This window comes from Anas platyrhynchos, chromosome 5, assembly GCF_047663525.1.
Source record: "Anas platyrhynchos isolate ZD024472 breed Pekin duck chromosome 5, IASCAAS_PekinDuck_T2T, whole genome shotgun sequence".
NCBI lineage: Eukaryota > Metazoa > Chordata > Aves > Anseriformes > Anatidae > Anas > Anas platyrhynchos.
The window spans coordinates 29913943-29941612 of NC_092591.1; the positions used below are offsets into that span (position 1 = coordinate 29913943).

The 27670-nt window shown below is 71.6% G+C and overlaps 7 protein-coding genes across 13 annotated transcripts; 3 read left to right on the top strand and 4 right to left on the bottom strand.

The window, feature by feature from the left end:
• The first annotated feature begins 75 nt into the window (after positions 1-75).
• On the top strand, positions 76-5242 carry SSH3 (slingshot protein phosphatase 3). 2 transcript variants are annotated; one of them, XM_072038574.1, is made up of 14 exons: positions 76-172; positions 908-945; positions 1069-1218; positions 1708-1826; positions 1897-1968; positions 2083-2148; positions 2672-2860; positions 2970-3063; positions 3143-3271; positions 3351-3397; positions 3481-3627; positions 3993-4193; positions 4340-4610; positions 4791-5242. In XM_072038574.1, the coding sequence occupies exons 3-14, from the start codon at positions 1078-1080 to the stop codon at positions 4986-4988; spliced, it is 1674 nt and encodes a 557-aa protein (XP_071894675.1). In that variant the 5' UTR covers positions 76-172; positions 908-945; positions 1069-1077; the 3' UTR covers positions 4989-5242. The 2 variants fall into 2 exon arrangements, with proteins under 2 accessions (XP_071894675.1, XP_038035462.2); XM_038179534.2 differs by having other exon boundaries at positions 77-172; positions 1065-1218.
• Positions 5243-5733: 491 nt separating this feature from the next.
• Positions 5734-7198, bottom strand: POLD4 (DNA polymerase delta 4, accessory subunit). Of its 2 annotated transcripts, XR_011809630.1 has the most exons (5): positions 7065-7198; positions 6629-6905; positions 6426-6537; positions 6230-6347; positions 5734-6168 (listed from the first exon to the last, which is right to left on the bottom strand). XR_011809630.1 is itself a non-coding variant. In XM_072038579.1 (4 exons), exons 2-4 carry the CDS (start codon positions 6900-6902, stop codon positions 6323-6325), a joined length of 411 nt encoding a protein of 136 aa, XP_071894680.1. In that variant the 5' UTR covers positions 6903-6905; positions 7065-7198; the 3' UTR covers positions 5734-6322. The 2 variants fall into 2 exon arrangements, 1 of the variants encoding a protein (XP_071894680.1); XM_072038579.1 differs by having other exon boundaries at positions 5734-6347.
• On the bottom strand, positions 7183-9696 carry LOC119717226 (glycine N-acyltransferase-like protein 3). Its single transcript, XM_038180651.2, has 6 exons — positions 9208-9696; positions 9008-9089; positions 8371-8478; positions 8180-8300; positions 7766-7886; positions 7183-7672 (listed from the first exon to the last, which is right to left on the bottom strand). Exons 1-6 carry the CDS (start codon positions 9579-9581, stop codon positions 7252-7254), a joined length of 1227 nt encoding a protein of 408 aa, XP_038036579.2. The 5' UTR covers positions 9582-9696; the 3' UTR covers positions 7183-7251.
• On the top strand, positions 7307-24998 carry RAD9A (RAD9 checkpoint clamp component A). Of its 3 annotated transcripts, none has more exons than XM_072038571.1 (11): positions 7511-7572; positions 22885-22955; positions 23042-23167; positions 23264-23378; positions 23458-23557; positions 23645-23754; positions 23824-23930; positions 24013-24077; positions 24146-24247; positions 24325-24529; positions 24609-24998. In XM_072038571.1, the coding sequence occupies exons 3-11, from the start codon at positions 23162-23164 to the stop codon at positions 24705-24707; spliced, it is 909 nt and encodes a 302-aa protein (XP_071894672.1). In that variant the 5' UTR covers positions 7511-7572; positions 22885-22955; positions 23042-23161; the 3' UTR covers positions 24708-24998. The 3 variants fall into 3 exon arrangements, with proteins under 3 accessions (XP_071894671.1, XP_071894672.1, XP_038036577.2); XM_038180649.2 differs by lacking the exon at positions 7511-7572 and adding an exon at positions 22619-22780; XM_072038570.1 differs by lacking the exon at positions 22885-22955 and having other exon boundaries at positions 7307-7572.
• On the top strand, positions 8685-10959 carry LOC119717227 (glycine N-acyltransferase-like protein 3). The gene is made up of 5 exons (XM_038180653.2): positions 8685-8816; positions 9597-9704; positions 9790-9916; positions 9986-10103; positions 10384-10959. The coding sequence occupies exons 1-5, from the start codon at positions 8805-8807 to the stop codon at positions 10784-10786; spliced, it is 768 nt and encodes a 255-aa protein (XP_038036581.2). The 5' UTR covers positions 8685-8804; the 3' UTR covers positions 10787-10959.
• On the bottom strand, positions 11074-20837 carry CLCF1 (cardiotrophin like cytokine factor 1). 3 transcript variants are annotated; one of them, XM_072038572.1, is made up of 3 exons: positions 13576-13851; positions 13107-13273; positions 11074-12412 (listed from the first exon to the last, which is right to left on the bottom strand). In XM_072038572.1, the coding sequence occupies exons 1-3, from the start codon at positions 13631-13633 to the stop codon at positions 11921-11923; spliced, it is 717 nt and encodes a 238-aa protein (XP_071894673.1). In that variant the 5' UTR covers positions 13634-13851; the 3' UTR covers positions 11074-11920. The 3 variants fall into 3 exon arrangements, with proteins under 3 accessions (XP_071894673.1, XP_038036576.2, XP_071894674.1); XM_038180648.2 differs by lacking the exon at positions 13576-13851 and adding an exon at positions 20209-20837 and having other exon boundaries at positions 11080-12412; XM_072038573.1 differs by lacking the exon at positions 13576-13851 and adding an exon at positions 19365-19729 and having other exon boundaries at positions 11080-12412.
• On the bottom strand, positions 24823-27216 carry PPP1CA (protein phosphatase 1 catalytic subunit alpha). Its single transcript, XM_038180650.2, has 7 exons — positions 27056-27216; positions 26616-26747; positions 26293-26523; positions 25967-26071; positions 25655-25878; positions 25256-25390; positions 24823-25156 (listed from the first exon to the last, which is right to left on the bottom strand). The coding sequence occupies exons 1-7, from the start codon at positions 27108-27110 to the stop codon at positions 25046-25048; spliced, it is 993 nt and encodes a 330-aa protein (XP_038036578.1). The 5' UTR covers positions 27111-27216; the 3' UTR covers positions 24823-25045.
• Between the last annotated feature and the right edge of the window lie 454 nt (positions 27217-27670).

Below are 27670 nucleotides of genomic sequence, written 5' to 3' on the forward strand. Positions count from 1 at the left end.
GTCTGGCCCCGTGCCCCCGGAGGGGCTGCCCCGGGGTTGGCGGGGGCGGGGCCGGGGCGGGGCCGTGCCCGCTGCCGCTCCCGGGCCGTTCCCGTGCCCGCCGCTTCCTGGTGCGGGGCGGCGCGGCGGGGGCATGGCGCTGGTCACCGTGCGGCGGGCGGGGGGGGCCGCGGTGAGTGCGGGACGGGACGGGACGGGACGGGGCGGGGCGGGATGGGGGGGGATCGGGGGGACCGCCGGGTGCTGCCGGGACGGGACGGGCCGGGCTGGGACGGGCCCCGCCGCCGCGGGGGGGTGGCGGAGCTGCGGGCAGCCCCCACCGCTCCCGGGGCCGCCGCGGTTTCGGGCCCCTCGCGTCCGCTCCCAGCACGGGGCCGGGGGCTGCCCGCTGAGCAGAGGGGGGGGCGATGTCCTCAGCTGCTCCCAGTAAAGCCCCGCTCGTCCCCAGTGCTCCCAGTATGTTCGCTAAGGGGGCTGCCCCCCTGGGTCCCGCTGGCTGGAGGGGCTGTCCCCGGGACTCCCGGGGCAGCCCGGGGCTGTCCCAGTGCCTCCCAGTTGGGAACAGGTTGTCCCAGTAGCTCCCAGCCTCTACCCGCCCCCCCGCACCGACCGCTGGGCCTTATCGGGGCGCGCAGCCCCTGCCAGCACTTCCCCTGGGCAGCGCCCAGCGTGGGAGGGGGGGCTGGGGTCAGGACCTCCCCATGGGTCTCAGCTCCCAGGGACCCCTCCCCAGTCCCTGTAGGACCCTGCTGTGCCCGTGCTGGGGGGTGAGGGGGAGAGAGGGAGGGGCAGGGTGTTGCTGTCCCAGGGCACCCCCCCCCAGTGTCCCAGTGGGACGCGCTGGGGGGGCCTCGCCATGCCCATGGTCACGCTCCCCTTGGGGCGCTGCCCCCCCCCACGTTTGCAGGAGGACAATGTGCCCAGGCGCGGCCAGCTGCAGCGGCGGTGAGAAGGGGTCCCCAAATCATGGGACGGGGGCCTGGGGCACCGGGGTGGGGATGGGACAGCGTTGTCCCCTCCCTGCTGCTGCACCCCGTGTCCTGCTCAAAGCCCTGCTGCCCCAGGCAGAGTTTCGTCATGGTCAAGGGAGCTGCCTTGCTGCTGCCTGCCGAGGAGCCGCTGGTGGCTGAGCCCCCCCCGGCTGCGCCCCTGGGGCGGCAGGAGCAGCACCTCCAGCTCATGATGCAGCTGCTGCGTCCCCAGGATGCCATCCGTCTGGTAGGGCACGGCCACCTCCCCAGGGATGGGATGGGACAAGAGCAGAATGGGGACATTGACAGGGAAATAGCGGAGATGAGGGTGGGCTGGGGACACGATGGGGACCGGGATGCAGATGGGGACAAGGATGGGATGAGGATGCAGGTGCTGATGGGGTGGGAACAGGGACGGGATGAGGATGAGGATGGGAGTGAAGCAGGGATGGGGACAGGATATGGATGGCAATGAGAATGGTAACGAGGATGGGATGTGGATAGGGCAGGGACAGGATGGGTCAGGATGGGGATGGCAATAGGGACGGGCTAGGGACTGGGATGGGGTGGATGGGGAGGAGATGGGATGCAGACAGCGACGGTGATGGCAACAGGATTGGGGATGCGTCAGGGCCCAGGGTGCTTTCAGGTCATCCCCAGCCCCACGGGCGCGGGGGGCAGAGCAGCTGTGCTGCCCCGGGGGTGCAGGGTCTCCCCTCAGCCTCCCCCATCCCAGGCGGTGCGGCTGGAGTCGGTGCGGCCGCAGCGGGTGAGGTACCTGCTGGTGGTGCGGCCGGAGGAGGCAGGTGCCGAGGGGCAGACGGTGCTGCTGGGTGTGGACTTCCCACACGAGGGGTGAGTGGAGCTGGGAGACCGAGGGAGGGGGTCAGAGGCAGCCTGCCCCCCTGACCTGCGCCCACCCCAGGTCCACCCGTTGCACCCTGGGCATGGTTCTGCCCCTCTGGAGCGACACCCAGGTCTTCCTCGATGGTGACGGGTAAGGGGAACCTCCTGGGGGGGGGAGAGGGGGCTGGTGGGGTGGACAGAGCCTGCAGGAAGGAGTGGGGCAGGGGTGACCACCCTGACCCGTGTGTGTCCCTGCGGTGCCCAGGGGGTTCAGCGTGATGTCGGGGGGGCAGACCCGAATCTTCAAGCCCATCTCTGTCCAGACCATGTGGTGAGCCAGCGGCTGGGCACCACCGTGGGCATGGGGGATGTGGGTATCACCGTGGGCATGGGGGATGTGGGAATCACCGTGGGCACGAGGGAAGTGGGCACCACTGTGGCGTGGGGAACGTGGGCATGGCAGGTGTGGGCACCAGTATGAAACAGGGGACATGGGCATGGGGGACATGGGCATCACTATGGCATGGGGGATCTGGACACCACTATGGCACAGGGATGTGAGCACCACTGTGGCACAGGGAACATAGGCACTACTATGGCACTCGGGACATGGGCATGGGGGATGTGGGCACCACTATGGCACTGGGGACATGGGCATGGGAGGTGTGGGCATCACCATGGACACAGGCATGAGTAGGGGCTGTGTGGGTGGGCTTTGGACATGGGCAGAGGACACGGGGCTGTGGGGTGATGTCACAGGCACCATGATGTGTGGGGCTGGGAGATGAGGTCCTGGGAGGAGGCCGCGGTGCGGGCAGGGCGAGGGGGCCGCGTGCCAGGCTCCTGTGCGGCAGGGCCGTGCTGCAGGAGCTGCACCGAGCCTGCGAGCAGGCGGCCCGCGGGGGGCACATCCCCGGGGGCCCTGCGCTGCTCTGGGCCCGGGACTACACGGCTGCGCTGAGCTCGGAGCAGAGCTGCCTCAACGAGTGGCTGGCCATGGCCGACCTGGAGTCCGTGCGCCCCGGCTCCCCCCAGCCCTCGGGGTAAGCCCCGGCCTCGCGCTGCCCCCCTGGGATAGGGCTGGGGGGGGGGGCTTCCAATTTGGGGGGCTGCGGGGTGGGGGCGCACGCTGAGGTGCCGTGGTGGTGCCAGGCCGGCGGTGCCGGAGCTGACGGAGCAGGCGGTGCGGGCGCTGCTGCGCGACGTCCTGGCCTCCGCTGACCTGGAGAGCGTCACCTCCAAGGAGGTGGGTGCCGGGGGCCGGGGGTGGGCTGGGGAATGGGGTGGGGGGGTCCCGTCCGCATCCCTCACCCCTGCGGTGCCAGGTGCGGACGGAGCTGGAGCGGCGCACGGGGCGCAGCCTGGCCCAGCACAAGGACTTCATCGACAACGAGATGCTGCTGGTGCTGGCGCAGATGGACCGGCCCTCCTGCGTCTTCCCGCACCTCTACCTGGTGGGCAGCGGGGCAGGGTGTGGGCAGGGCACGGGTGGGCTGCGGGAGCAGCTGTCCCCAACCGTCCCTGCTGCCACAGGGCTCCGAGTGGAACGCTGCCAACCTGGAGGAGCTGCAGCAGAACCGGTGGGCGAGGGGCTATCCGCGGCGGGGCGGGCAGGGGGGCAGCGGGGAGCACGGCCCCCATCCTCCGCGCCTGCACTCTGCAGCATCACCCACATCCTGAACGTGGCGCGGGAGATTGACAACTTCTTCCCGGCGCTGTTCACCTACATGAACGTGCGGGTGTACGACGAGGAGGCGGCCGAGCTCCTGCCCCACTGGAACGATACCTTCCTCTTCCTCTCCGACGTCAAGTCAGTGGGGATGTGGCGGGGCAGGGGTCACCGGGGCACGGAGCATGGGGGGCTTGGTGGGGGTCCTAGGGCAGGACTGGGGAGGCAGAGGGGTGCAGGGAGGGGGCATCTTGGTGGCTGAGGTGCTGGGGGCCCTGGGGGATGCTGGAAGGTGGGGGGCTCTGGGGCTCTGAGGACACCGGGGGCGTTAGGGACAAGGGATCCATGGGGAATAGGTCCTTGGGGACACGGGTAATCCTTTGGACACGCGGGCAGGGAAGCACTGGGGGTACTGGTGGCACTGGGAGCTGGGCAGCCGAGGGGTCCCTGGGGACGGCGGGGTCCCCGGGGGCGCCGGGAGCTGTGTCGCAGTGCGGCTGCCGCAGGGCCCGCGGGGGCCGGGCGCTGGTGCACTGCCGCATGGGGCTGAGCCGCTCGGCGGCCACGGTGCTGGCCTACGCCATGAAGGAGTTCGGGTGGCCCCTGGAGCGGGCGCTGCGGCACGTGCGGCGCTGCCGGCCCGGCGTCATGCCCAACCCCGGCTTCATGCGCCAGCTCGACTTCTACCAGGGCATCCTGAGCGCCAGGTGGGCGGGGGGGCCCACAAATGCCACGCCCACTTTGTGAATGTGGGCGGGGGCAAATTTGGGACATGCCCCCTTGGGATTTTTAGCCCCTGCCCTCACCGGCAGGGGCTGGGGGCAGCGGGTGACCGCAGGTGCTCCCCCGGCAGCCGGCACAGCGTCCTGTGGGAGCCCCGGGCAGCAGAGCGCGTGTCCCAGCCGGAGCCCGAGGAGGCTGCCCCAGGGGATGAGGGGGTCCTGCCCCAGCCCCGAGCCCCGTCCCCGCAGCCTCCCGAGGAGGCGAGCAGGCAGCCGGCGGGGCCGGGGCTGTCGGGAGCCCCCCAGCGCCCCCGCATCTCCCTCTGCGCCGTCATGCGGAGCATCAGCCTGATGGAGTCCCCGCAGCCCCCTGAGCTGCTGGGGGAGCCCCTCGATGGGGCGGTGAGTGCCAGGGCAGGGGGCACCGGGGGGGGGACAGGGGATGGGGTGAGGTTGTGGCACCGAGCATGGCCCATGGGGGGCTGACCATGGTGGGGGCACAGGTACACGGTGCTGGGCTGGGGATGCTGGGGGCCGTGGGGCGCAGCGGCTCTGTCTGGAAGCCCCTCCTGCTTCCCGCAGGTGTTTGAGGCCACAGAAGTGCCGGGGGACCCTGGGGACCCGGGGGGGTCACCCCCAGGGGCACGGCCCAGCTCCCGGCCCCGACGTGTAGTGCGCCAGGCCAGTGTGGATGGAGGCCCAGGCTGCGCAGAAGCCCCCAGCCCACCCGCCTCCGGCTGCGACCCTGCCCTTGCCCCCACCTCCCCCCTTGCCCCCTAGCCCCAGCGGGGAGTAGGACAAGGGGCAGGCCCCCTGCCATGGCACCAGGGGATGGGGCAGGGCGGGGGCCCGCTGCCCCCCACCCCCCAACCCCCCAGCCTGCATTTTGGGGCACGGGGCGGCACTGCCTCACCCCATACCCGGGGCACTGCTGCACCCCTGGGGGGTGACACAGCCCCCGGGCCACACCTCGCCACGCCGGCCCCCTGCACCAGCACGGCACCAGCCTGACAATAAAGCACGTAATGGACGGAGCTGGCGTGGGGACCCTGCCTCTGCATGGGGGGCTCGGTGGGGACAGGCGTGGGGCTGCCCTGATTGCGGGGTGGGGTAATGGCAGTGGGGTCGGGGCAGCTCGGGGAGGAGGCGCCGCGCACTACAACTCCCAGCAGGCTTTGCGCGCGGCTGCCGTGCCCCGCCCGGCTTCTCCGCCCGCGGGCATCATGGGAAATGTGGTCCGGGCAGAGGGCAGCCGAGGCGCCATCTTGTGCGAGGCTGGGGGGGGGGGCGGGTGTGAAGCCTGCGGGCTGTAGGAACCGGGGGCTGGGCTCCTACACTGGGGGTCCCGCACGTAGGGAGCTGCCTGGAGACCCCACAGCGGGACGGGACGGCTGAAGGGTGCGGGGCTGGTCCCGGGTCTGATGGTGGCTGGCTGCAGCGCTCCACTGGCACGTAGCCGACACGCTTCGGTGGCGTGCCAACGGCCCGCCAGGAGGCTAATAAATAAAGTAACCGATAGCCTAAATAATTAACAAACTTACTCTTTTATTAATTTGTGCTTACACGATCCTGCACGCTATTAAACAGCAAAGCTACTAACAATCAACTCAATCCCACAGGACTGACCCCCCCACGCCTCTGGGAGGCAGACGCGATGCGGGCTCCCATGGGCCATGCAAGTGGCCCCATCCAAATGCTTCGGGCACTGCCTCTACCCCAGTCACCTCGGCTCAACGGGGGATGAGTGGTGTGGTCACCTCATAAGGGACAGCTCTGCCTGCGCCCCTTCTCCTCCTGAGCTGTCCCTCTCCCCCCACTGTCCCTCTTCTCACCTGCAAGCCCCCCGTCAGCACCCCTCTACCTCCCCAGTTCCCCCTTCATCCCTCTCATCCTTGCCACCGGGCGCCTCACATCGCCGCTGCCGTCATCCCCACGCAGGGCAGGGGAGGCTGGCCAGCACCGGGGTCCTGCGGCACGATGCCACCGGGTGTCATGCCGCAGGACCCCGGTGCTGGCAGCAACGCTCTGTGCCCGCACAGCCCCTCGGCTCGCTTCCCCCAGCACACGCCACGCTGCAGCCACTCATCCACACCGGCCTTTCGTTACTCCGTGGCTCAGAGCCCGTACTCATGCCAGAGGCTGGGGGGATAGAAGGAGGTCAGCGAGCAGCCCCCGGTCCCCGCTGCCCCCCCAAGCCCACCCCGGTCCCATACACACCTGTAGGTGACTGCGGGGTCATCGCAGTGCTCCAGGAGGGCATCGCGGACTGGGAACGGGGGGCTCAGCCCCAGTGCCTGCGCCCGCTCCCAGCGCTGCAGGCGGGTGATGCCTGTGGGGAAACACGGGGGGGGCGTTATGAACTGGGGGGCGTTATGAATTGGGGGGGGGGACGTTATGAATTTTGGGAGGGGGGCGCTCACCCGTGCAGGGGCCGTACTCCCAGGCCAGGTCGAAGCTCCGCAGCATGTCCAGGAGATCCGGGGGGACCCGGGGGGGCGGCGGGGGCTCCTGGGCTGCCTCCTGCGCGGGTACGGGAGGGGGGCGCGGGGGCGGGACGATCGCGGTCCCCGCCTGCCGCCCCCGCCCCTTGCCGCGCTCCCCCCGCCGCGCCGCGGGGCCGGCTTTGGTCTCGGTGCGCCCCGGCCGCCGGTGCCGCCGTGGGAAGGAGTCGGTGATGAGCCCGGTGCGCTCCATGGCCTGCGGACGGGGCGGCTGCGGCACGGCTCGGCACGGCACCGCCCCCCCCGGGCTGTCCCCGACCCCCCCCGCTTGTTCCGTCCCCCTCTCCTCCACCGCTGCCCCCGGCCGCCGTCGCACAGCCCCGGTGCCCCCCCCGCCGTGTCCCGGTGCCCTCACCCCGCTCGTCCCCCGCCGCTCTGCCTCTGCCGCCCCCCCCGGAAGGGCTCCTGTTTGTGCCCCCCCCGGCGCTGACACCGTCCCCGGAGGGCCGGCCCCGGGGCTGTTGGGGCGTTGCGGCTTTATTTCTGCTTTTATTTTTTCCTGTGGGTGTTTTTTTCCCCGAGGGGACGGACGAGGGGGGGGGTCAGGGCGCAGCCCGAGCCAGGGCGGGGTTGTGCAGGACGAAGCGGCAGAGCCCGGGCAGGCGGCGGTGCCCCAGCGCCTCCTGCAGCCGCTGCATGGCGCCGTTGCCCGTGGCCGTGTGCCCGTAGGCGGGGAAGCCTCGGGCCAGCGCCCGGCGGGCGGCCAGGGCCGTGAGCACCCGCATGAGGCCGCGGCGGCGTTGGGAGGGCAGGGTGAAGCCGTGCGCCCCCGCCGCGAAGCCGTCGGTCAGCACCCAGCAGAGCGGCTCGCCGGCCCGGCTCAGCAGGCACAGGCTGGGGAAGCGCTCCAGCAGCTCCCCCAGGTAGCGGCGGCTCCACGCGTTCCCCCCGTACGCCCACGTCGAGTCCAGCAGCTCCACGTGGGCACGGCTCAGGGTGCCCAGCCGCACGTCGGGGTCCAGCCTGCGGGGAGAGCGACGGGACGTGGGCGGTGGTGGTGGTGGGACGGAGATGGGGCAGGGTCTGGGACACGAACGGGGTGGGGATGGTGCTCACTGGGGCTCAGGTAGGGTGCTGGGGTCGGGGTGCAGGTATGTGTAGTACTCAGTCACCTCCAGCTCTACGCCCTTGGCTGCTGCAATGTCCTGGGACACCGTGGCCACCCCATCCTGCAGCCCTGGGGGGTGGCAGCGGCAGGTGCCCCACTCCTCCCTGTCCCTATGTGTTCCGACTGTGCCCCCCAGCATCCTCAAGGACACCCCCACTGCCCGTCTCTCCCCCCCCAGCACTCTCCCCAGGGACCCTGCTCACCCAGTCCCTGCCCTTGGTACCCCCGCAGTGCCCCAACTCATGTCCCCAGTGCCTCCAGCACCCCAGTGCCCTTCAGCACCCACTTCCAGCCCCCCAAATCCCCCCGACCCATGCTCCCAGTGTCCCCACCACCCCAGCCCCTCGGTGCCCTGGAGCCACCAAAGATGTGGAAGGCGGCATCCCAGCGCAGGCAGCCCGGGGTCTCCAGCAGGGCCCGGTAGGCGCCCACATCCCGGTAGAAGGCGGCCTGCAGGTTCCAGTAGGAGTCGTCCACTGGTGCCTGTGGGGCAGGGCAGCGCTGAGCCCCCCGGCACAGCCACAGCCCCGCACCCCAAGCGCCCGGCAGCCACCTCTCCGCTGCGCCGCGCCAGCACGGCACCGAAGTCAGGCCAGGCATCTACTGCGACCTCGAAGTCCCCCGGGTTGCCGCGGTTGATGTTCAGCACGGCGCCGTACACCTGCGGGGCGGGCGTCAGCGCCGGGGCGGCCGTCGGGGCCCCCCCCTCGGGCAGCGCGGCCTCGCTTGGCCGGGGCGCTTTGCCCTCACCTAAGATGGCCGCCCTACTGCGGGGCGCGGGCGGTGAAGGCGGAGGGGGCGGGGCCTGCTGCCAGGTTGCTGAGTGGGGGCGGGGCCAAGCGGAGGGGCGGGCAGGGGGCGAAGGGGCGGTGGCACCGGCGCGGCCGGGGCCGGTGCGGACGCGGGAGGGGATTGGGCGGCTGGAAGCAGGCCGGGCTGCCATTGGCTGGGGCGGAGCCCGTCTGCGCTGTGATTGGCTGGCACGGGATGCCCGCGGAGGTCGGGACCGGGACCGGGACCGGGACCGGGACCGGGACCGGGACCGGGACCGGGACCGGGACCGGGACCGGGACCGGGACCGGGACCGGGACCGGGACCGGGACCGGGACCGGGACCGGGACCGGGACCGGGACCGGGACCGGGACCGGGACCGGGACCGGGACCGGGACCGGCGGTGGCGGGGCGCTCACCGGCAAGGCGTGGGGCAGGCTCCTCCGCAGGGCGTCCTCCAGGCGCTGCAGCCGGGCCGGGCACCGCAGGATCAGCATGGCCCTACCCGGAGACCGGCGGTAGCGGGGGGCGGGTGGGGACCCCCGGGCACCCCCAGACACCCCCGGGTACCCCGGTCCCAGCCGCCCCCCCGGGGCTCCCCGGTCCCCGCGGCACTCACCCCGGGGCTACGGGCGGGCGGTGACAGCGGCAGGTCTCGGGGTGGCCGTCACGGCCGGGTGAGTGCCCCGTGCCCGGGGCGGGCGGTGGGCAGGGCCCGTCCCCGCGTGCCCGGGACACGTGGCGGTGCCACCCCCCCCCCCCCCGTGCCCCCCGTGTCCTCCCGGGGACCGAACGGCGGCGGCGCAGCCTGCCCCGGTGCGGAGCCATGCGGATCCTGACGTGCCCCAGGCAGCTGCAGCGCCTGGAGGACGCCCTGCGGAGGAGCCTGCCCGCCTCCCTGCCGGTGACGGGGCTGGGGGGGCACCCGGGGACCCCCGTGCCATCGCCGTGACGGTGACCGGCACCGGAGGACCCCCCCCGGACCTCCCTCATCCCTCCCCCCTGCAGGTGCTGGGGGCCGTGATGACGGTGGCGCGGGGGAACCCGGCGGCCCACCAGGTGCTGGTGGACTCGTGGCCCGATTTCACCGTCGTCCTCACCCGCCTGCACCCAGAGGTGCCCCTTGGGGAGGGAAACTGGGGAAAAGGGACCGGGGCGGGGTGGCCACGCTGGGTGCTCAGTGTCCCCGCCGTGGCCCCAGGAGCTGGCGGACCCCGGGGACTTTTACGCCAACCAGTTGACCGCCTTCTACCGTGAGGAGGGCGCCTGGCGGGCGGTGCTGGGGAACCCCGAGGCCGTGGACTGGAGCCGAGCCTTCCAGATGCAGGGTGAGCGGGGTGGGGAGCCGTGCGCTGAGCCCCCCGCGCCAGGCACCCGGCTGACGGGGCTGTCCCCAGGGATGCAGGACGGGGTGCACGAGGCCGTGAACGAGGTGGCTGCGGCCAAGGGGCTGCGGGTGAAGGTTTACCGGTACCGAGCGATGCTGAGCCCTGAGCCGCCCCGACCCCGTGCGCAGTGAGTGGGGACGGGAGGGCTCGGCTGGTCCCGGGGAGGGCACAAGGGTCCCTGGGCACAGCCCCAGCTGGCAGAGGGGTGTCAAGTGACATCAGGGTCCCCAATCCCATTCCTGGGTGGCAGGGGGGCCCCCGATCCTCTCCAAGTGACACAGTGCTCCCCACATCCCTACGTGTCCCATTGGTCCCCAGCCCTATTCCTGGGTGGCACGGGGGTCCCCAACCCCGTCCTTAGGTGGCACTGGGTGAGGGGGTCCCCGCTCCATCCCACCCTGTTGCAGGATCCCAGCGGGGCTGCGCCTGGCACCGCTGTCCCCGTCCCACGTCCCGCTGCTCAACGCCACGTGGAGCTTCGGGGGCACGGGGCGCAGCCGCCGCTTCCTCGAGGGGCTGGTGCGGGCGCTGCCCAGCGCCTGCATTGTGGACCCCCGCGGGCGCCCGCTCTCCTGGAGCCTGGTGGACCCCCTGGGCTGCCTGAGCCACGGCTACACCGTGCCCGCCTGGCGCGGCCGCGGGCTCAGCGGGCTGGTGCTGGCCGCGCTGGGCCGGGAGCTGCACGCCCGCGGCTTCCCGCTGTACTGCGGCGTGCTGCCCTGCAACGCGCCCTCCCTGCGCGCCCTGCACGCCGCCGGCTTCCTGCCGCAGCCCGGCACCTTCTACATGCTGCTCAGCACCCCCAAATAGCCCCCGGCTGGGGGGCGCAATGGGGGCGCCACCGCCCCGTTCACTCTGGTCCCTACTGATGGCGAGTGCCGGCTCCCCGCCCTCCCCCCAGCGTACGGCGGCTCTGGAGAAAAAGGCTTTTATTCGTTAATACAAGAATAGATCTTCTGCAATAAATACCCTAATAAATAACATCTCCAATAAATAAACACTCACAGACGCACTGAGGCGCCCGGCCCCGCCCCCAGCGCGTTGGCCCCGCCCCCAGCGCGTTGGCCCCGCCCCCTGTGCGTTGGCCCCGCCCACCAGGCTGTGATGCGGCCGCGGGGTGGGCGGGGCTTGAGGGCAGAGGGGGCGTGGCCTGCTCAAGGGGGAGGGGCTACACGTGTTGGTGGGATGGGCTTGGGGCAGGGGGCGTGGCCTAAATCGCATGGGGGCGGGGCTTAGCGCTGGGTCCCTTGGGGTCAGCGGGGCGCTGGGGGGGCCACGGGGGCAGCGCTGCCCCCAGCCCCACGGGCATGAGCCCCATCCCTTGGGGCGCACAGGGGGTGGCCGTTAGGTTCCTGGATCCCCATCTCCGGGTGCTGGATATGCGGGGTGGCTCTGGTGGCACTTTGGGGTCAGAAGCCCCCTCTGTAAGGCACAGTGGGGATATGGGCAGAGGGGACACGGGGTGGCTTTGGTGGCGCTTTGGGGTCGGGATCCCCACCTGCCAAGGTGCAGCAGGGTGGCGGTGAGTATGTGGGGCTGTTTTGGTGGCACTCAGGGGCAGAAGCCCCTCTGTTAAGGCACAGTGGTGGTGGTGGGGGATGTGGGGTGTATTTGGTGGCACTTTGGGGTCCGAAGTCCTGTCCGTTAAGGCACGGTGAGGTGACAGTGACCATGTGGGGTGGCTTTGGTGGCACTTTGGGGTCAGAAGCGCCGTATCTCAAGGCACAGTGAGCTGGCAGTGGGGACGTGGGGTGGCCTTGGTGGCACTTTGGGACAGGATCCCCATCTGTTAAGGCACAGTGGTGTTGGTGGGGACGTGGGGTGGCTTTGGTGGCAGTTGGGCTCTGAAGCCCCATCCGTTAAGGCACAGCAAGGCGTTGGCGGGGTGGCCTCGGGGGGGCCCCGTCCCCCACCTTGGCAAAGCGGCGGAGGGTGGGGGGGGTCTCAGAAGCCCCTGGCCTCGAGGCGCAGCGTGACCACGGCGGGCGGCACCTTCTTCTTGAGGCGGTTGAAGTCCTTGGCCGAGCGCCACAGCCAGGTCTGCAGCTCCTTCAGCAGCCAGAAGTCATCCATCTTCTTGAGGAAGTCATTGGGGGCGGCGGGGGCGCCGGGGGGCAGCGGGGGCCCGGCGGGGCCGGCGGGCAGCGGGTAACCCAGGGAGGACATGACGCCGGCGATGCTGACCACCAGCCCCTGCAGGCTGGAGCAGAAGTGGCCGAGGCGGTGGCGCAGCTCGGCGGTGCCCGCCTGCCCGTCCAGCCCGCGCAGGTAGCAGAGCAGGCGGCTGTAGGCGCGGTAGTTGGCCGCCAGCCGCGCGTTGTCCGTCAGCCCCCGCCACAGGTCCAAGTCCACCGTGGCGCTGGGCACCTGCTCGGCGCGCGCCAGCCGCGGGGGGTTGAAGTCGGGCTCATTGAAGGGGGGGCCCAGGTAGTTCAGCTGCAAGGGGGGGAGGGAGGGGGGTCAGGAATCTCCATGCCCTTGACTGCCTAGATCCCCATGCCCCCCAGCTGGATGTGCCCACCGTGTTCCAGTCTCCACGTCCCCTAGTGCATCATGTCCCCGAGCTCCACATCCCCAGTTCCCCATGAGCCCACATCCCAGGTCTCCACGTTCCCCTCCCCGTACCCACCGTGTCCCCACATCCCAGCAACAGGAGCACCAAAGGGAGCTCAACCAGAGCTTGCATGCAGGGGGGGGGGGACAGCACTGGCACCGGGGCACCTCCAGCTGTGCCACGCCAGCAGCACCGGGGGCACGTCAGGGCAGAGACAGGGAACCTCCGCGTGGGCCGGTGCCGCCGGCGGGCAGGGAGAGGCGGTGGCAGGGAGCCAGGGGTGTGCAGATGCCCGCGCCCCGTGCCTGGACCTGGGATGAGGGCAGGGGCCGGGGGAGCCGCCCTGTGCCTCTCCCGATGAGGCATTTCCTTGGCCTCCAGCACGGGTGGAGACCCACAGCCTCATGCATACAGGTGCACTCCCACCCCCATCCCGATGCTGCACCGTGGAGAGGTTTGGGGGGTCCCCATGCTAGTGGGGATGCAGAAAAAAGCAGGAGGTCCCCAGGCTTGCGGTGCCAGTAGGGAGATGGGGGAGGGACAAGCCGGGGGTGGGGGGGCGAGCCCCCTACTCACATAGGTGCCAGCGAGGGTGCGGAGCTGGTGCTCCAGGTAGCGGGTCAGGTCGTAGGTCTTCTGGATGGACTGGCCGGCGCCCAGCTCCTCCGTGCCGTTCAGGGCGGGCACTGCCGGCAGGTTGCAGAGCGCAGCGCACAGGAAGGCAAAGATCCCCCAAGAGTCTCCTGCAGAGACACGGTGCTGCCTCAGGGGGGTCCCTGCGGCACGGGGAGGGGGAAACTGGACACCCCGGGGCACCCCGGTGGGGTGTGATGGGCCCTGGGGGGTTGGGGATATGGCAGCACCCTGGCGGCTGCACCACTCGGTTCCACCAGAGCTTTGCTGCACTCCCCACCTCCCTGGGTGGGGGGATGCAGACCCCCCCGAGGAGGTCAGGGCTCGCCCACGGCGCCCAAGACCTCCTCCTCTCACCCGGTGACAGGGGCGCCCTGCCACCCCAGGGACCTTGTGCCACTGGCACGCTCACCGCCAGCCCCAGCCTCATCCTGCACCCGGGGAAACTGAGGCAGGGAAGGTCTGGGCATGGAGCGGAGCCGCTCAGCATCCACACGGGAAGCCCGGACTGGTGCAGCAGGGGCCTTGGGGACCCCAGCGTCCCCACCAGCACCACTGGGACCACCACCCAGCACGGCCTCTCCTCTGTGCGCTGCCGACCGCGGACTGCAGAAACAATCCTTTATATGGAATCGAGCAAACGCTGCTTGCTGCACTCCCGCCGGGACGCCCGGGTTATATTTGGGAACGCCGAGTCACCTACCACCAATGCCGGAGCGGGCTTGGTTGCCTTCCTAATCACAGCACGCTGGGCACCCTGCGGGACTGCAGCAGTACATCCACATCCCCATCCCTGTCCCCGTTCCCATCCCATCTGGCCCTGCCCTGCTGGGAGCCAGGGGCCGGGCAGGGGTCAGGGGCAGGACCCCGCGGGGCGGCTGGGGCGCGGGGCAACCTTTGCCGAGGCCTCTGCCGGAAACCGCCGGCCGGGCCACGCCAGCGCCCTGACGTCAGGGCGGGTTACGAAAGCCAGCCCCGCTCACCGAGAGGTCGCGGCCGCTTCCAGGAGGCTCCGTCCAACTGGCACCTCGCTGCGCGCCCTGCCGCGCTTCCCGGCACCTCCTCCGCGGGGACATCCCACTGCCGGCACGCCGCGGCACGGCCCCGCACGGCACGGCCCTGCTCCCAGCTCCCAGCCCTGCCCGGCACGGGCAGCCCCTGGCGGCCCCCCAGGGAGGCGAGGGCGGCGGGGAGCCCTGCGGTGCCCTCACACGTCACCACTCCCCGTCAAACGCTGCCGGGAGGTTTGGAAAGCCAGGAGCAGCCAAGCTCCAGTGACGCACGCGGGCCCGTGGGGACGCCCCGGCTGCGGCTGCGCCAGTCCCTGCGCGTGGCACCCGGCCCGGCTGCGCCCACCGGCCGCGGGATGCCGTCCCCTGGTGATGCACAGTGCCCTGAGGGTGTGCGGTGCGCCCTGCACAGGTGCCGTTGCGCAAAGCTCCTGCACGCACGAGGCACCGTGCGCGTGAGGCACTGTGCAGCCGTGCAGTGTGCACCATGAACTCGTGGCACGCTTTGCAGGCGTGTGGCAGGCACGGCGCAGCCGTAGGATACAACACAAAGACGTGCCGCGCGCCACGGAGGAGTGCCGTGCACTGTGCAAGCGTGGCACACCGCGCAAGCACAAGATCCACTGTGCACGGCACACGTGAGACGCACCGTGACGGTGTGTGCCACTGATGTCAGCCCCCGCGCACACCCTTGCACGTGCCGGTGACCTCATGGGCGCCGCGTGCCCCCACACCGCATCCATGCCGCTGGGAGCACGCGGAGCCGCTTGCGCACGGCCGAGCCCATGGGTCCCGGCACGGTGAGCGTGGGGGGCGCACCGCGGTCCCGCTGCGTGCGTGCAAGTGTGCGTGCGAGCGTGGGCCGAGGGCGGCGGGGGGGGGCCGCATGGCGGTGACTCACCCGCCCCCGGGTGTTTGCTTTGGCCCGGCCCCACCGTGGCCGAGCCCGGCACAGGCGCTCGCAGCCCCGCACTGCGCAGCGGGGCCGGCGGGACCCTCACCCGCCACCGGCTCGGGTTTCCAGAGAGGGATTTACACCCGGCCCCAGCCCTGCTGCGGCCAAGGCAAACAGAGCTGGGGGGGCCAGGATGGGGGCGCGGGGGGGGAATGGGGACGAGGACGGAGCAGCCGGCAGCTCCCAGGCAGGCAGCTGGGGTGCGGGGCCGCAGGAGCGTGGAGATGAGGACGAGGATGAAGGGGAGCGCCTGGTGGATGTGGATGTCCAGGGCTGGGTGGTGGCTGGGATGCTTGGCCGTGGTGGCATCACAGCGGTGGCACCGACCTGGCCGTGTGGCTCTGGGCACAGCCCTGGGCTGCTTGGGGTGACTGCAGCGGGAAGCCCAGCACGATGCAGCCGCTCTCCCTCACCCGTGACGGCTCGGCACTGGGTGGGAAAGGGCTCAGCACCGGCACAGGCAGCAGCCACGCAGTCCCGGGCCCGGCAGGGAGGGGGGGGCAGGCGGCGAGCGGGGCCGGCACAGCTGGATCCCAGTGACGTCGAGAGGAAGAGCCCGAGGGTTTCAAAACCGGCCCTGGAGTGGGGCCAGGATGCTCCCGGCCCACGTAAGCAAAGCACGGAGCGGCTGCGGGGCCGGCCCCATGGGCAGGTGGAGAGCTAGGGCCACGGGAGCTGACCCCCCCCAGAGCACCAGCCAGCAGCACACCTCCCCCCATCACTGCCCCAGCGCACGGGTGGGGATCTGCGGGCACTGAGGGGGCCGCCAGCAGTGCCCCGGGACAGCTCGCCCGGCCGTGCCCCCGTGCGTCACGGCGGGGCCACCACCCGCGTGGCTTTGGAGGCGTGGGACAGCACGGAGCAGGGAGGCAGCGGCAGAACCGCAGCCCTGCCATGAGGCTGGGGCGGGGGGGGGCCTGCCCATGCTGCCCCCCCCCCGCCGAGCAGCCCCCCCCCGCGAGCCGGCGCTGCCATTGTGCGGCGCTGAGCTGTTCCCTGGGCACGCCGTGGGCAGCGAGCTGCCGGGGTCAGGCGTGACCGCAAGCTGCCAGCGCCGCTTTTCCCGAAAGTGTTGAGCAAAGCGGCTCCGGAGGCTTTGGGGAAGGGGGGACCCCCGCCCTGCCGGCCCCTCGCACCAGCGCGCAGCCCAGAGCCCCGAGCGCGGCGAGGCGGCGGCGGGAGCTGCCGTATCTGATGGGCTGGCGGCCAAGGGCCGGCGGAGCCCGGCACCGCTGGGAGCGCGGCCCCTCCGCGGCGCTCGCCCGGCCGCGGGGCGGGAACAGAGCCGGGACGTCCCGCGGCAGCCAGCGTGAGTGCGCCATTGAGGAGCGGGGAGCAGCGTGGAGCCCGCGAGCGATGACGGAGCAGACAATAGCAGCGGCCCCGGCTGCCCCGACCCCGGCTCTCCCCGCGCGCCCTCACGGACGGGCTCTTGCACAACGTGGCAGCCGCCGCCAGCCGCTGGCGGGGAGCCGGCCGGGAGATGCTGCGGGCAGGATGGGCCGGGACGGGCACCTCGCGTCCCCGGGGCTGTAACACTGACAGCAGCACCGTGGGCCTGGCGTGAGGACGCTGCTCCCCGCACCTGGACGCCGGGTCCTGCGGTCCCCGAGCGCTGACAGGAGGGACGCATGCACCCTGTAGCTGATCTCTCCTGCACCCAAAATGCCCCCACTGCCCCCAGATCCGGCAGTGAGAGGCAGCAGGGAGCAGTGGGGATCCCCCAGCCCTGCCACAGGCCTGGCCAGGAGGAGGAGTTGCAGCGTGCCTGCCCTGCTGCGCCCTGTGCAGGTCCCTGGGAGCAAAGCCACATCCCCAGGGGCGTCGGGGGAGCACGAGGGGGGAGCCCGGCCCCGCGCCCCTCTGGCTATGCATGAGCTTGCAGCCCGCGCTGAGTGTTTACATCCTGTCTCCTCCGTGTGTTTATAAATGCATCCGTGCACGGGAGACTCCAGCGAGGCCGTAATTAGCTGGGCCTGGATTTCCCATCCGGCTCCAGCCAGCGGCACGATGGAAGCCCCCCCCCCTCAACCGGAGGCAGGGGCGCAGGCCCCTAATCCCAACCAGACCCCGCACCAAGAGCCGGCCCCGCGTGGTGCTGCCCGAGGGCACCCGCAGCTCCTGCCCGGCACGCACTGCCGTGCACCGCCACGCACGCCAGTGGGACCCAACGGCACAGCCTCCCCCGTGCCCATCCTCACTGCACCCACCACGGGTGCCCGCTGACCCATCCGGCACTCCTGGCACGAGGGCTGACGGTGCCAAAAATCCCTCCCACGCCAGGCACCCCAACCCGCGTCCCCTGTGGCGCCCAGGGCCAAGGCGGCTGTGCCTGCAGCCACAGCACAAAGAGCCGAGGGAGCTTTTATGGGAGCGGCGGCGGAGCCAGGGACAGCCCAGCGCCAAAGGCAGCCTGGCCCCTCTCCGGCCTGGAGCGGAAACGGCAAGCTGGGGGCCGAGCCCGGGAGGGGAGCGGCAGCTCCCAGCACAGGGGGGGACTGGGGGTGTGGGGCCAGCTGGGGCTCCCGGTGCCAGCCCGCATGGCAGCACCGAGCCCTGTGCCGTGGGTGCCGTGGGTGCCGTCAGCCCCTGACCCACCGCCGCTGCTGGCATCTCCCTCCAGCCGCCCCGTGCCACGCTGCCGGCGGGTGTGCAGGGGAGCAGCCACCACGCTTGGCAGGCGCGGTGGGGATGGCTGTGCCCTGGGAAACCTCACGTGCTGTGCGCCCCGGTGCCCCGGTAGCACCAGGCAAGGGCTCATCACCCACGGGCCAGCCAGACCCACGGCACTGCCAGCCCGGTGGCTCGCTGGCACAAGTGGGAGAGCTGGCCACCCAGGCGTCCCGTCTACACCGGTGAGGGCGGGTGGGGGCAAGCACGACCCTGTGTGTGCCTGCTGGCATCTTTGTGTGGGCACCTGGTGGGCACGCGAGGGGCCACAGAGCCAGGATGAGCCCCCCCCAGCCCAGGAGGAGGCAGCTCCCGGCAGCGGGGCAGGTGGGCGCAGGGAAGGGGGTGATTTATGGCGAAATGTGCCACTTAGCAGGGCATAAATCTTCCCCCGGCGCAGCCCTGTAAGCAGAGCCCTCTGCATTTCCCTTCAGAGGCTGCTCGCGGGCTGGGGCTAATGCAGCCCAGATGTGCGCGGGGACCGTGCCCTCGCGCAGCCTGCTAACGAGGCGCGGGGACACCGGTTCCTGGTGGGAGCCCGGCATCCCTGAGCCCCGTCCCCGGGACATCGCCGGGCTGGGGACGGCCTCAAATGGGGAGCGGAGCGGCGGCCGGCCCTCAGCATCCCCCTCCCTCCCTCACCCGCCACGAGCTGTGCCGCGGGCTGACCGCAGGCCGCGGCTGGCAGCCTCCTGGTGCCACCGGCTCCCCGCCACCTCCACCGAGCTGGGGACGGGCTTCGGAGGCGCGACGGGGCCAGGAGCCGGAGCCCCCGGCTGCCGGCCCCACTTTTCTGGTTCCCCCGAGGCGCGCCGGCTCCGCGGGAGCTTGAACAAAACCTGGCCCCGGCCTCGTGTCCCCAGCCCCGCGCCCAGCGAGGCGGGAGCCCGGCCGACAGCGCCCACAGTTTGACCTTTTAAGGGTTGTTTTCCAGCGTTTTTCCCCTTCCTTTCTGCGCCAGGCAGCCCCAACGCAGCCCCTCCGCGCCATGGGGCCGGCAGCCCCCCGTCTTCCCAGGGCCCCCGGGGCGGCTCCAGCCGCCGGGGCCGGGGTAACAAAGCCATCCGGCAGCTGTGGCCGGAGCCCCGGGGCAGTGGCGGCGTGCCGGGTTCCCTCTGCGGAGGGGGGCATTTCCCCAGCACCCCCCGAAAGCGTCAGCCACGTCCCGGTGGGGCTCGGAGGCTGCGGCACATGCCTGCGCTCACGCCGCCTGCCCCGCGAGTGAGCCCCGGGCAGGAGAAGCGGCTCTTCCTGCCCCCCGAGTCCCAGGGACTTTCATTTTCCTCCCCTCTGTCAGTCCTGGGTTTTAATTCTCCGTGCTAAGCGGCGTTTCCCTCCCTGGTAATCACAAACATGCATGGAAAAGAGGGAACTAGAGAAAGGGAAAAAAAAAAAAAGAAGAAAAAAAAAAAAAAAAAAAGGAGGCAGAGGGGGAAAGTCTTAAATCAATCCCAAAGCCAGACAGACGTTTTAATCAAATCAAATTAAAATCAGCAGCGGCTCGGCACAGCGAGCCGCGCCAGGCGCAGCAGCCCCCCGCCCCTGCCCCCGGCCCCTCGCTCTTACCTGGGGGCTCCCCGGCCACATTTAGCATAGTAGAGTCAGGGCGCGGGGCTGGAGGGGGCGCGAGGAGCCCGGGCGTGGGGCTGGTGCTGCGCCGAGCCCCGAGCCCCGCGCTGACGGCGAAGCCTGCCTGCTCTCCTCTGCCCTGGCTCGCACTCGCTCGCGCTCGCTCGGGTGTTTTTTTTTTGTTTTTTTTTTTTTTTTCCTCTCCCTATTTGTTTTGGTTTGTGTTTGCTTGGGTGTTAGGTGGAAGAAGCTGTCTGGGCTGTGTTTTTTTGGTGTGTGAGTGTGTGCACGGTTTGCACCACGCTCCGGCTCCCTCGCTCGCTGCCTTTCCCCCTTCCACCTCCCTTGATTTGCTCTTTTGATTGGTGTCCAGGAATGCAAGAATAAAAAAAACGCGAGCTCGCATACACCCTCTCTCCAAGCTGCTGCCTCCTTTTTTTTTTTTTTTTTCCCTTTTTTTTTTTTTTTTTTCCGAAATTCAAGTGTTAAGCAGAACCAGGTTGCTTTCAAGAATGTATTTGATGCAATTGTACACAAGAGCGGGCTCCATTCATTCCCCTCCCTCTCCCCCGGGCTCCCCCCGGGCTCCGCGGCCGCGCTGGGGAGGCTGTGGCCGGACCGGGCGCCGCGCGCGGGGCAGCGGACGGGGACCAGAGCCGGGGAGAGGGGGGGGGGGGGGACACCGGAGAAGGGAAAAAGGGGGGTTGGGGGGAATGACCCCTGCCTCACGCCCCCCTCCCCTTCTTCCCCGCTTCCCGGGGGGGGCCCTGGCTGCCGCTCGCCCTTTGTTAGTGGCCGGGGAGCGGGCCGGGGCGGCGGGCGGGGGGGCTCCTTCTCCTACCTGCTCGGAAATCCATGGGGGCGGCGGCCCGGGGGGTCCTGGCCGCAGGGGGGCTGCGGGGCGGCCGCGCTGCTGCGCCGGGGCCGGGCTGGGAGCTCCCATTTGGCGGCCCCGCTCCCCGCGGGGAGGGCAGCGAGGGGAGAGGGGCGAGGGGCGAGGGGGCGCGGGGGGCGTGGGGTGCCAGGCTGCCGCCCCGCCGCGGGGCAAGGGGGAGCGAGAGGCGGAGAGAGGCGGCGCAGGCAGACAGACAGACAGGCAGGCAGGCAGGCAGACACACAGACAGACAGAGCGCCGGTGCGGGGCGGGGGGCGGCACGGCCGGACGGCCGGAGGGACGCCGAATGGCCCCGCCGCCCCGGCCCCGCCGCCCCTCGCCCCGCTCCGTGCTCTTCCGACGGGACTTCTCGGCGCTGCCCCGGGGCCGCGGCAGGTGACCGAGCCCCCGGCGGCGGCGGCAGCGCGGCCGCGGCATCGCCCTTCCCGGCGCCGTCGGGGGAACCGGTGTCCCCCCTCTTCACCCCCACACCGGCTCCCGGCGGAGCTCCCGGTGCGCGGCTCCCGGTGCGCATCGCTGCCGTCCTGCCGCCCGTGCCCGGTCGGCCCCGGCCCCGCGCCCCGGGTACCGGCTCCAGTCCCCCGGGTACCGGTCCCAATCCCCCTGGGACCGTCCCCAATCCCCCGGGGACCGGCTCCAGTCCTCCGGTACCGGCTCCAATCCCTCGGGTACCGGCTTCAATCCCCCTGGGACCGTCCCCAATCCCCCAGATACCGGCCCCGCGCCCCGGGGACCGGCCCCAATTCCCCGGGGACCGGCTCCAGTTCCCCGGGGACCGGCTCCAGTTCCCCGGGGACCGGCCCCGCGCCCCAGGGACCGGCCCCAATCCTCCGGGTACCGGCCCCAGTGCCCCGGTACCGGCCCCAGTGTCCCGGGGACCGGCCCTAGTCCCCCGGGGACCGGCCCCAGTCGCCAACCGCCCTCGCCCTGCGCAGCCCTCTCCCCCCGGCCCCGGGAGCGGCTGCTCGGGGATGTTGCGAGGCTGCTGCCAGGCGGCTGGGCTGCGATCAACCTGCCCCGAGAGGAGCGACCCCGCTGTGCAAATGGAGGCTGTGGGCTCCCTCAGCGGGCCGGGGGCGCTGGGCTGGACCCCGGGGGCCGAGCACGGTGCAGAGCCCCCCTGGACGGCTCGGCTGGGCGGCTGGACCACCGGGGGGGGGGAACCAGTGGCCGAAATGCTCGGGACACGCGGCCAGCCCCTTCCCCTTGCGACCCACAGCGTGTGCCGGGGCAGAGGCGAGCCTCGCGCCCCCTTTTTTTTTGCAGAGGGGGGTTCTGTCATGCCAAGGGGCGCAGCCCTGCCTGTGCTGGCTCCCCCCAAAAAAATCAGTGTGTAAAACAAAAGCCCTGCACGGCAGCTGCACAGGATGGAGGCAGAGGGTGGCTTCACTGGGGCTCAGCACGGAGACACCGCATCCCCGTAGCATGCCAAGAGCACCCCAGCCCTAAATGCAGGGACACCCCCACCCCAAACTGCTCGGAGAGAAACGGCACCGGCACAGGGCTGAGCGCTCAGCGCTCCCGGGGGGCAGCGAAGCAGAGTGGGGCGAGGGGGCCACCGGGCACTGCCTGGGGCTACCGGGGGGTGGGTGAATGGGGGGGGGGAGGCGGCGCTGCCCCAGCCCTAGCGCTAGGGGGGTCCCGGGGGGGCTGTGCCCGGTCCCCCCGTGCACTCCGCTCCCCCCGCGGCGGGCAGGGGGTCCGGGTTTCCCCCCGGGGGGGGGGTCCCGGGGGCTGCCGGCAGGGGCTCCGCGGGGCTCCCCCGGTAACGGGACGGGCCGGGACGGGCGGGGGGGGCCCTACTGTGGGGTCCCTGCTTTGGGGTCTGGTCCCGAGCCCGGTCCCGCTCGCCCCGGGGAGCTGCAGCCCTGCCCCCGCCCCCCCCAGGGCCACCCGGTGCCCCGGTGCCGGTGCCGCCCCTTGGCCCCCGCCCCATGCCCCGGGGCCGAGCAGCCCCCCGCGGGGCAGGATCCCGCCGGGCCCGGCCCCGGAGCCCAGCAGCGGGGGGCCGGTGGCCCGAGGGCTGGCGGAGGGGAGCGCGGCCGGCGTCGCCCCGCCTCTGCTCGTCGAGGCCCCATTGGCCGCGCGGCACGTCGCTCCGACTCTCCTCCAATCCGCCGCGCCGCCCGCGCTCCGCCGTCCAATAGGATAGCGGCCGGCCCGGCGGGGCCCGCCCCTTCGCGGGCCGCCGAGGAGCGGGGCGGGGCGGAGGGAGACGGGCGAAGGGCCCCGCCCCGCGGTCACGTGACGGGCCGCGGCTCGCGGCGCGCCGGCGCGCCGTCAATCATCCGCGCCAACCAATCGCGAGGCCGCGGGGGCGGGGCGGAGGCGGGCGGGCGGCCAATGGGAAGGCGGCGGGCGGGAGCGGGACGGCGGCGGCGGCGGCGCGGCGGGAGGGAGCGGCGGGGCCGGGAGGGAGGGGGGGGAGCGGCACCGGCGGGCGGGGGGGCGGGGCGGGGCGGGGGGTGGGGGGTGCCCCCCGCCATGAAGTGCGTCATCGCCGGGAGCAACGTCAGAGGTGAGCGCGGCACCGGCACCGGCACCGGCACCGGGGGCATGGAGCGGGAGGGGCGGTGCCGGTGCCGGTGCCCCCCCCTGACCGCCCCGCTCCCGCTCCCGCAGCCCTGGGCCGCGCCGTGCACGCGCTGTCGCGGATCGGGGACGAGCTGTACCTGGAGCCCACCGGCAGCGGGGTACGGGGCCGCGCACCGGGACGGGGCCGCACCGGGGCCGCTGGGAGGGGCGGTCCCGGTGCTCACGGCCCGCTCCCCCCCCCCAGCTGTCCCTGCGTGCCGCCAGCCCCTCGCGCTCCGCCTTCGCCTCCTTCCTGCTGGCGCCCCTCTTCTTCCAGCTCTACCAGCCCGGGGCCCCCGCCGCGCCCCCGCGCTGCAAGGTGCACATGAAGGTGAGTGACCCCCGGTGACCCCCCGGTAACCCCCCCCCGGTGACCCCCCCGGGGGCTGATGGCTGTGCTGTGCCCCCCCCACCACCACCACCGCAGAGCTTCCTCGGCGTGTTCCGCTCGCTGCCCGCGCTGGAGAAGACGGTGGAGCGCTGCCTGCTGCTGCTGCGGCCCCGCGCCAGCCGCCTGGTGGTGCAGCTGCACTGCAAGTACGGTGAGTGGGGCGGGGGGCACCGGGAGAGGACGGGGGGGGGCGGCCCGGTTGGGCTAAGCCACCCGTCACCCCCCCCCAGGCATCACCCGGACGCACAACCTGGCCTTCCAGGAGTGCGAGCGGCTGCAGGCTGTCTTCGACACGCAGCGCTGCGCCAGCAGCCTCTGCGCACCGGCACGGTGAGAGCAGCGGGGGGGCTGCAGGGAGATGTCTGTGTGTGTTTGGGGGGGGGGCACAAAGCGCTGAGCCCACCCCGTGCCCACCAGGGTGCTGGCGGAGGCCGTGGTCCACTTCCCGCAGACGCTGGCGGAGGTGACGCTGGCGGCCGGCCCCGGGGGCAGGATCAGCCTGCGCAGCTACGTGGAGGATGAGGCCGGTGAGTGGGGGGCCGGGGGCTGCCCGGGGGGGGCCTTCCCGCCCCGTGTCCCTAATGGTCTCCCCACAGAGCTGGGCAAGGCGATGGTGACGGAGCTGTGGTTGGCCCCGGATGAGTTCCAGGCGGTGGCTGTGGTCCCGGATTCCCGCATCACTTTCTGCCTCAAGGAGTTTCGGGTGAGCGGGAGCCAGGGGCCCCCCCCAAATGTCCTCCCCCCCCTCACCCACTGGGGTCTCACTCGGTCTCATCTCCGCCCAGGGACTCCTGACTTTTGCCGAGGCCTCCAACTTGCCCCTCACCATCCACTACGACGCGCCCGGCAGGTAGGAGCAGCCACCCTGGCCGCCCCCCTGTGCTTCCCCAACTGTGCTTAGCCCCTCTGTGCCCCCAGGCCGGCCATCTTCAGCCTGGAAGACCCCCTGATGGAGGCCCACCTGGTCCTGGCCACCCTCCTGGACCCCGAGAGCAGCTCCCAGCCCCCCGCAGCCAACGGGTAACCGCTGCCATCAGTAGGGACCAGAGTGAACGGCTCCCACGCCACCCCCCCTGACCTGCTGTCTCCCCACGCAGCATCTCCCACGCGCCCGCCCCCTCGGATGACTTCGCCGATGACCTCGAGTCCTACATGATTGCCATGGAAACCGAAAGCTACGGGGAGGATTCGGGGGCACCTCCCAGCCCCACCTTCCCCCTGCGCACCCCTCATCCCATAGAAAGCGACCCCCAGGAGGAGGAGGAGGATGGAGCTGTGCCAGGCACACCCCCTCACAAGAAGGTGGGGGACGGGCACGGCTGTGTCGGGGGGCAGGGGCTGGGTGTGCTCCCCCCCTGACACGTGCCTCTCCCCCCCCCAGTTCCGCTCGCTGTTTTTTGGCTCGGTGATGACATCGGGGGGGCCCAGCCCGGCCCCCAGCCAGGAGGTGCTGGCAGAGGACAGCGACGGCGAGTGCTGAGACCCCCGGTGCCCCCTGGCAGCAGCCCAGGGGTCCCACTGCGGCAGCTGGCACTGCCCGGGCATGCAGGATGTGCCCCCACAGACCCCCTAAGCCACAACACAGACCCCCCCAGTGACCCTTCACAAGTTTATTTCCAAAAAAAGCCTCCTGCCCCCCGCTCCGCTGCTGTCCCAGGGGTGGGCTGCCCCACTCCCCCCAGCGGGCCCTGCCCCAGAGGGGGCTTTTGGTTTGGTGGAGGGTGGCGGGGGGGGGGGCAGGATCTTACAAATAAAAAACAAACGGAAAGAAGAGCGACCTGATGGGGGGGCCGGGCCCTGGGCCCCAGCGGCGGGTGTTCACTTCTTGGCTTTGGCAGAGTTGCGGGGAGGGGTGACGGGGCGGCCGGCGGGGTTCAGCCCGCTGAACTGCCCGTATTTGCCCTTGTTCTTGTCGGCTGGCTTCAGGATCTGGGGGGCAGGGGATGAGTGAGGGGGGCTGCAGGCCGCCCCCCGCTTTGCCCAGCTGCAGGCCCGCCCGCCGCCCCCCCAGCCCAAGCCGCAGCCCACCTGGAAGGAGCACATGAGGGTCTCATCCACGCTCATCATGGCGCCCGCGTTGTCGAACTCCCCGCAGTAGTTGGGCGCCGAGAAGAGGGTCACGAGCTGGCGCTTGGCGAAGAACTCGTAGCCGTCCTCCACCACCTGCGGGGCCGCGGGGCTCAGCTGGGGCAACCCCACTGCCCTGGGGCAGACATCCCCCTGCACCCTGCCTGCAGTGCCCCCCGGGACAAACGCCTCCCCTCCCAAAGCTTACGGAGCCCAACCACCCCCTGGGGCAGCGCCCCCAAGACCCCAAAAGTCCCATCCTGAGGGGAAACCCCCCTGGAAACCCCTGCCTGTAGGGAGCCGGGGTGTTCCCAGAGCAAACACCCCAGAAGGAGAGGCAGCCCCCCGCCCCGGGGGTACCTGGTGTGCCCGGCAGATGAGGTCCAGGTCGTGCTTGTGCAGGAACTTGGCCACCACCTCTGCCCCGAAGGTAAAGGAGACGCCGCGGTCATTCTCGCCCCAGCCCTGCACATCCTTGTCGGGGTCGGACCACAGCAGGTCGCACAGCAGCCCCTGGTCGGGCACGTCCGTGGGGCGCATGATCCGCCGGATCTGCTCCATCGACTGCAGGTCGGGAGAAAGCCCTGCGCGGGGCGGGGGGCGTCAGGCCCTGCTGGGGGAGACACCCCCCTACCTCAGGGCACCCCAGTACCCCAGAAGGGCCATGCCCACCTCCGTGGCAGCAGAAGATCTTCTCGTCCACGATGGCGGCGATGGGCAAGCAGTTGAAGCAGTCGGTGAACGTCTTCCAGAGCTTGATGTTGTAGCGCCGCTTGCCTGTGAGGCAGTGGTGTGGGTGCCGGGGGCCCCCCCACGGAGCCTCGCCAGCCCCGCGGGATGTCACCGGGTGACACAGCGTGGGATGGGGACACGGGGCGGGTGCGGGGGTGGCGAGGGGGCTCCCGTTGGTTACAGAAACCACACACGGGGCCGAGTGTGGGATGGGAGGCACAAGGTGGGGAAAGGTGGGTGGGACGGGGCGGGAGGGGGGCACTCACACTCATCGTAGAAGCCGTAGATGCGGTTGATGCTGGCGCACTCGTGGTTGCCGCGCAGCAGGAAGAAGTTCTCGGGGTACTTGATCTTGTAGGCCAGCAGCAGGCAGATGGTCTCCAGCGACTGCTTGCCCCGGTCCACGTAGTCGCCCAGGAACAGGTAGTTGCTCTCGGGGGGGAAGCCGCCGTACTCGAAGAGGCGCAGCAGGTCGTAGTACTGCCCGTGGATGTCCCCTGGGGGGGGGGACACAGAGCAGGGGGTGACACCCGGCCCCGCCACCCATCCCGGTGCCCCCCCCCCCCTCCCCCCCGGTGCCGGTGCTCACCGCAGATCTTGAGGGGCGCCTCGAGCTCCAGCAGGATGGGCTGGCTCAGGAAGATCTCCCGCGACTTGAGGCACAGCCCGCGGATCTCGTTCTCCGTCAGCTGCACGTTCTTACCGGGACGCGACCCTTGCACTACGGGGGGGCGGCCGTCAGCGGCTCCCCCCCCCCCCATTCCCCGGTAACGGAGCCGGTGAACGCCCCCAGCCCCCTCCGTGCCCCCCCCACACCCCCCAAACCCCCTCACCCCCCCCCCGTTCCCCTCCCCCCCTCCCGTTCCCCTCAGCCCCCCCCTCCGCTCCCGCTCCCCCCCCGGTGCCTTCGCGGGCCCCGGAAGCCGCCGTTTGGGCCCCGGGGCCCGTTGAGCGCCGCGGGCGGGGCCGTTGTGTTTGTCCCGGTGTCGGAGGGGGGAGGCCGGGGGGGGTGTCCCGGGGGCCGCTCACCCTCCAGGAGGCGGCTGATGATGGAGTCCAGGTTGAGCTTCTCGGTCTCCGCCATGGCCGCCGGACGCTGCGTCCCCGCGCGCCGCCCGCCCCGCCCGGCACCGGGAGCGGCCCGCGGGGACACGGGGGGGCGGAGGCGCAGCGCCCCCTGCCGGCACGGAGGTCGCGGGGCTGCCCCCGGGGGAACCGGGACGCGGGACGAGGGGCGGCACCGGAGGGCACCGGGACACCGGAGGGCACCGGGATAGGGGACAAGGGACAGCACCGGGGGACACCGGGGGGCACCGGGACACCGGGGGGGAACCGGGACACCGGGGGGCACCGGGATAGGGGACAAGGGACAGCAGCTGGGGACACCGGAGGGCACCGGGACACCGGGGGGGAACCGGGACACCGGGGGACAGCGGGATAGGGGACAAGGGACAGCACCGGGGGACACCGGAGGGCACCGGGACACCGGGGGGGAACCGGGATAGGGGACAAGGGACAGCAGCTGGGGACACCGGGGGGCACCGGGACACCGGGGGGCACCGGGATAGGGGACGCGGGGCAGCACCGCGGGGCACCGGGACGCGGGACATAGGACAAGGGGTAGTACCGGGGGGAACGGAGACA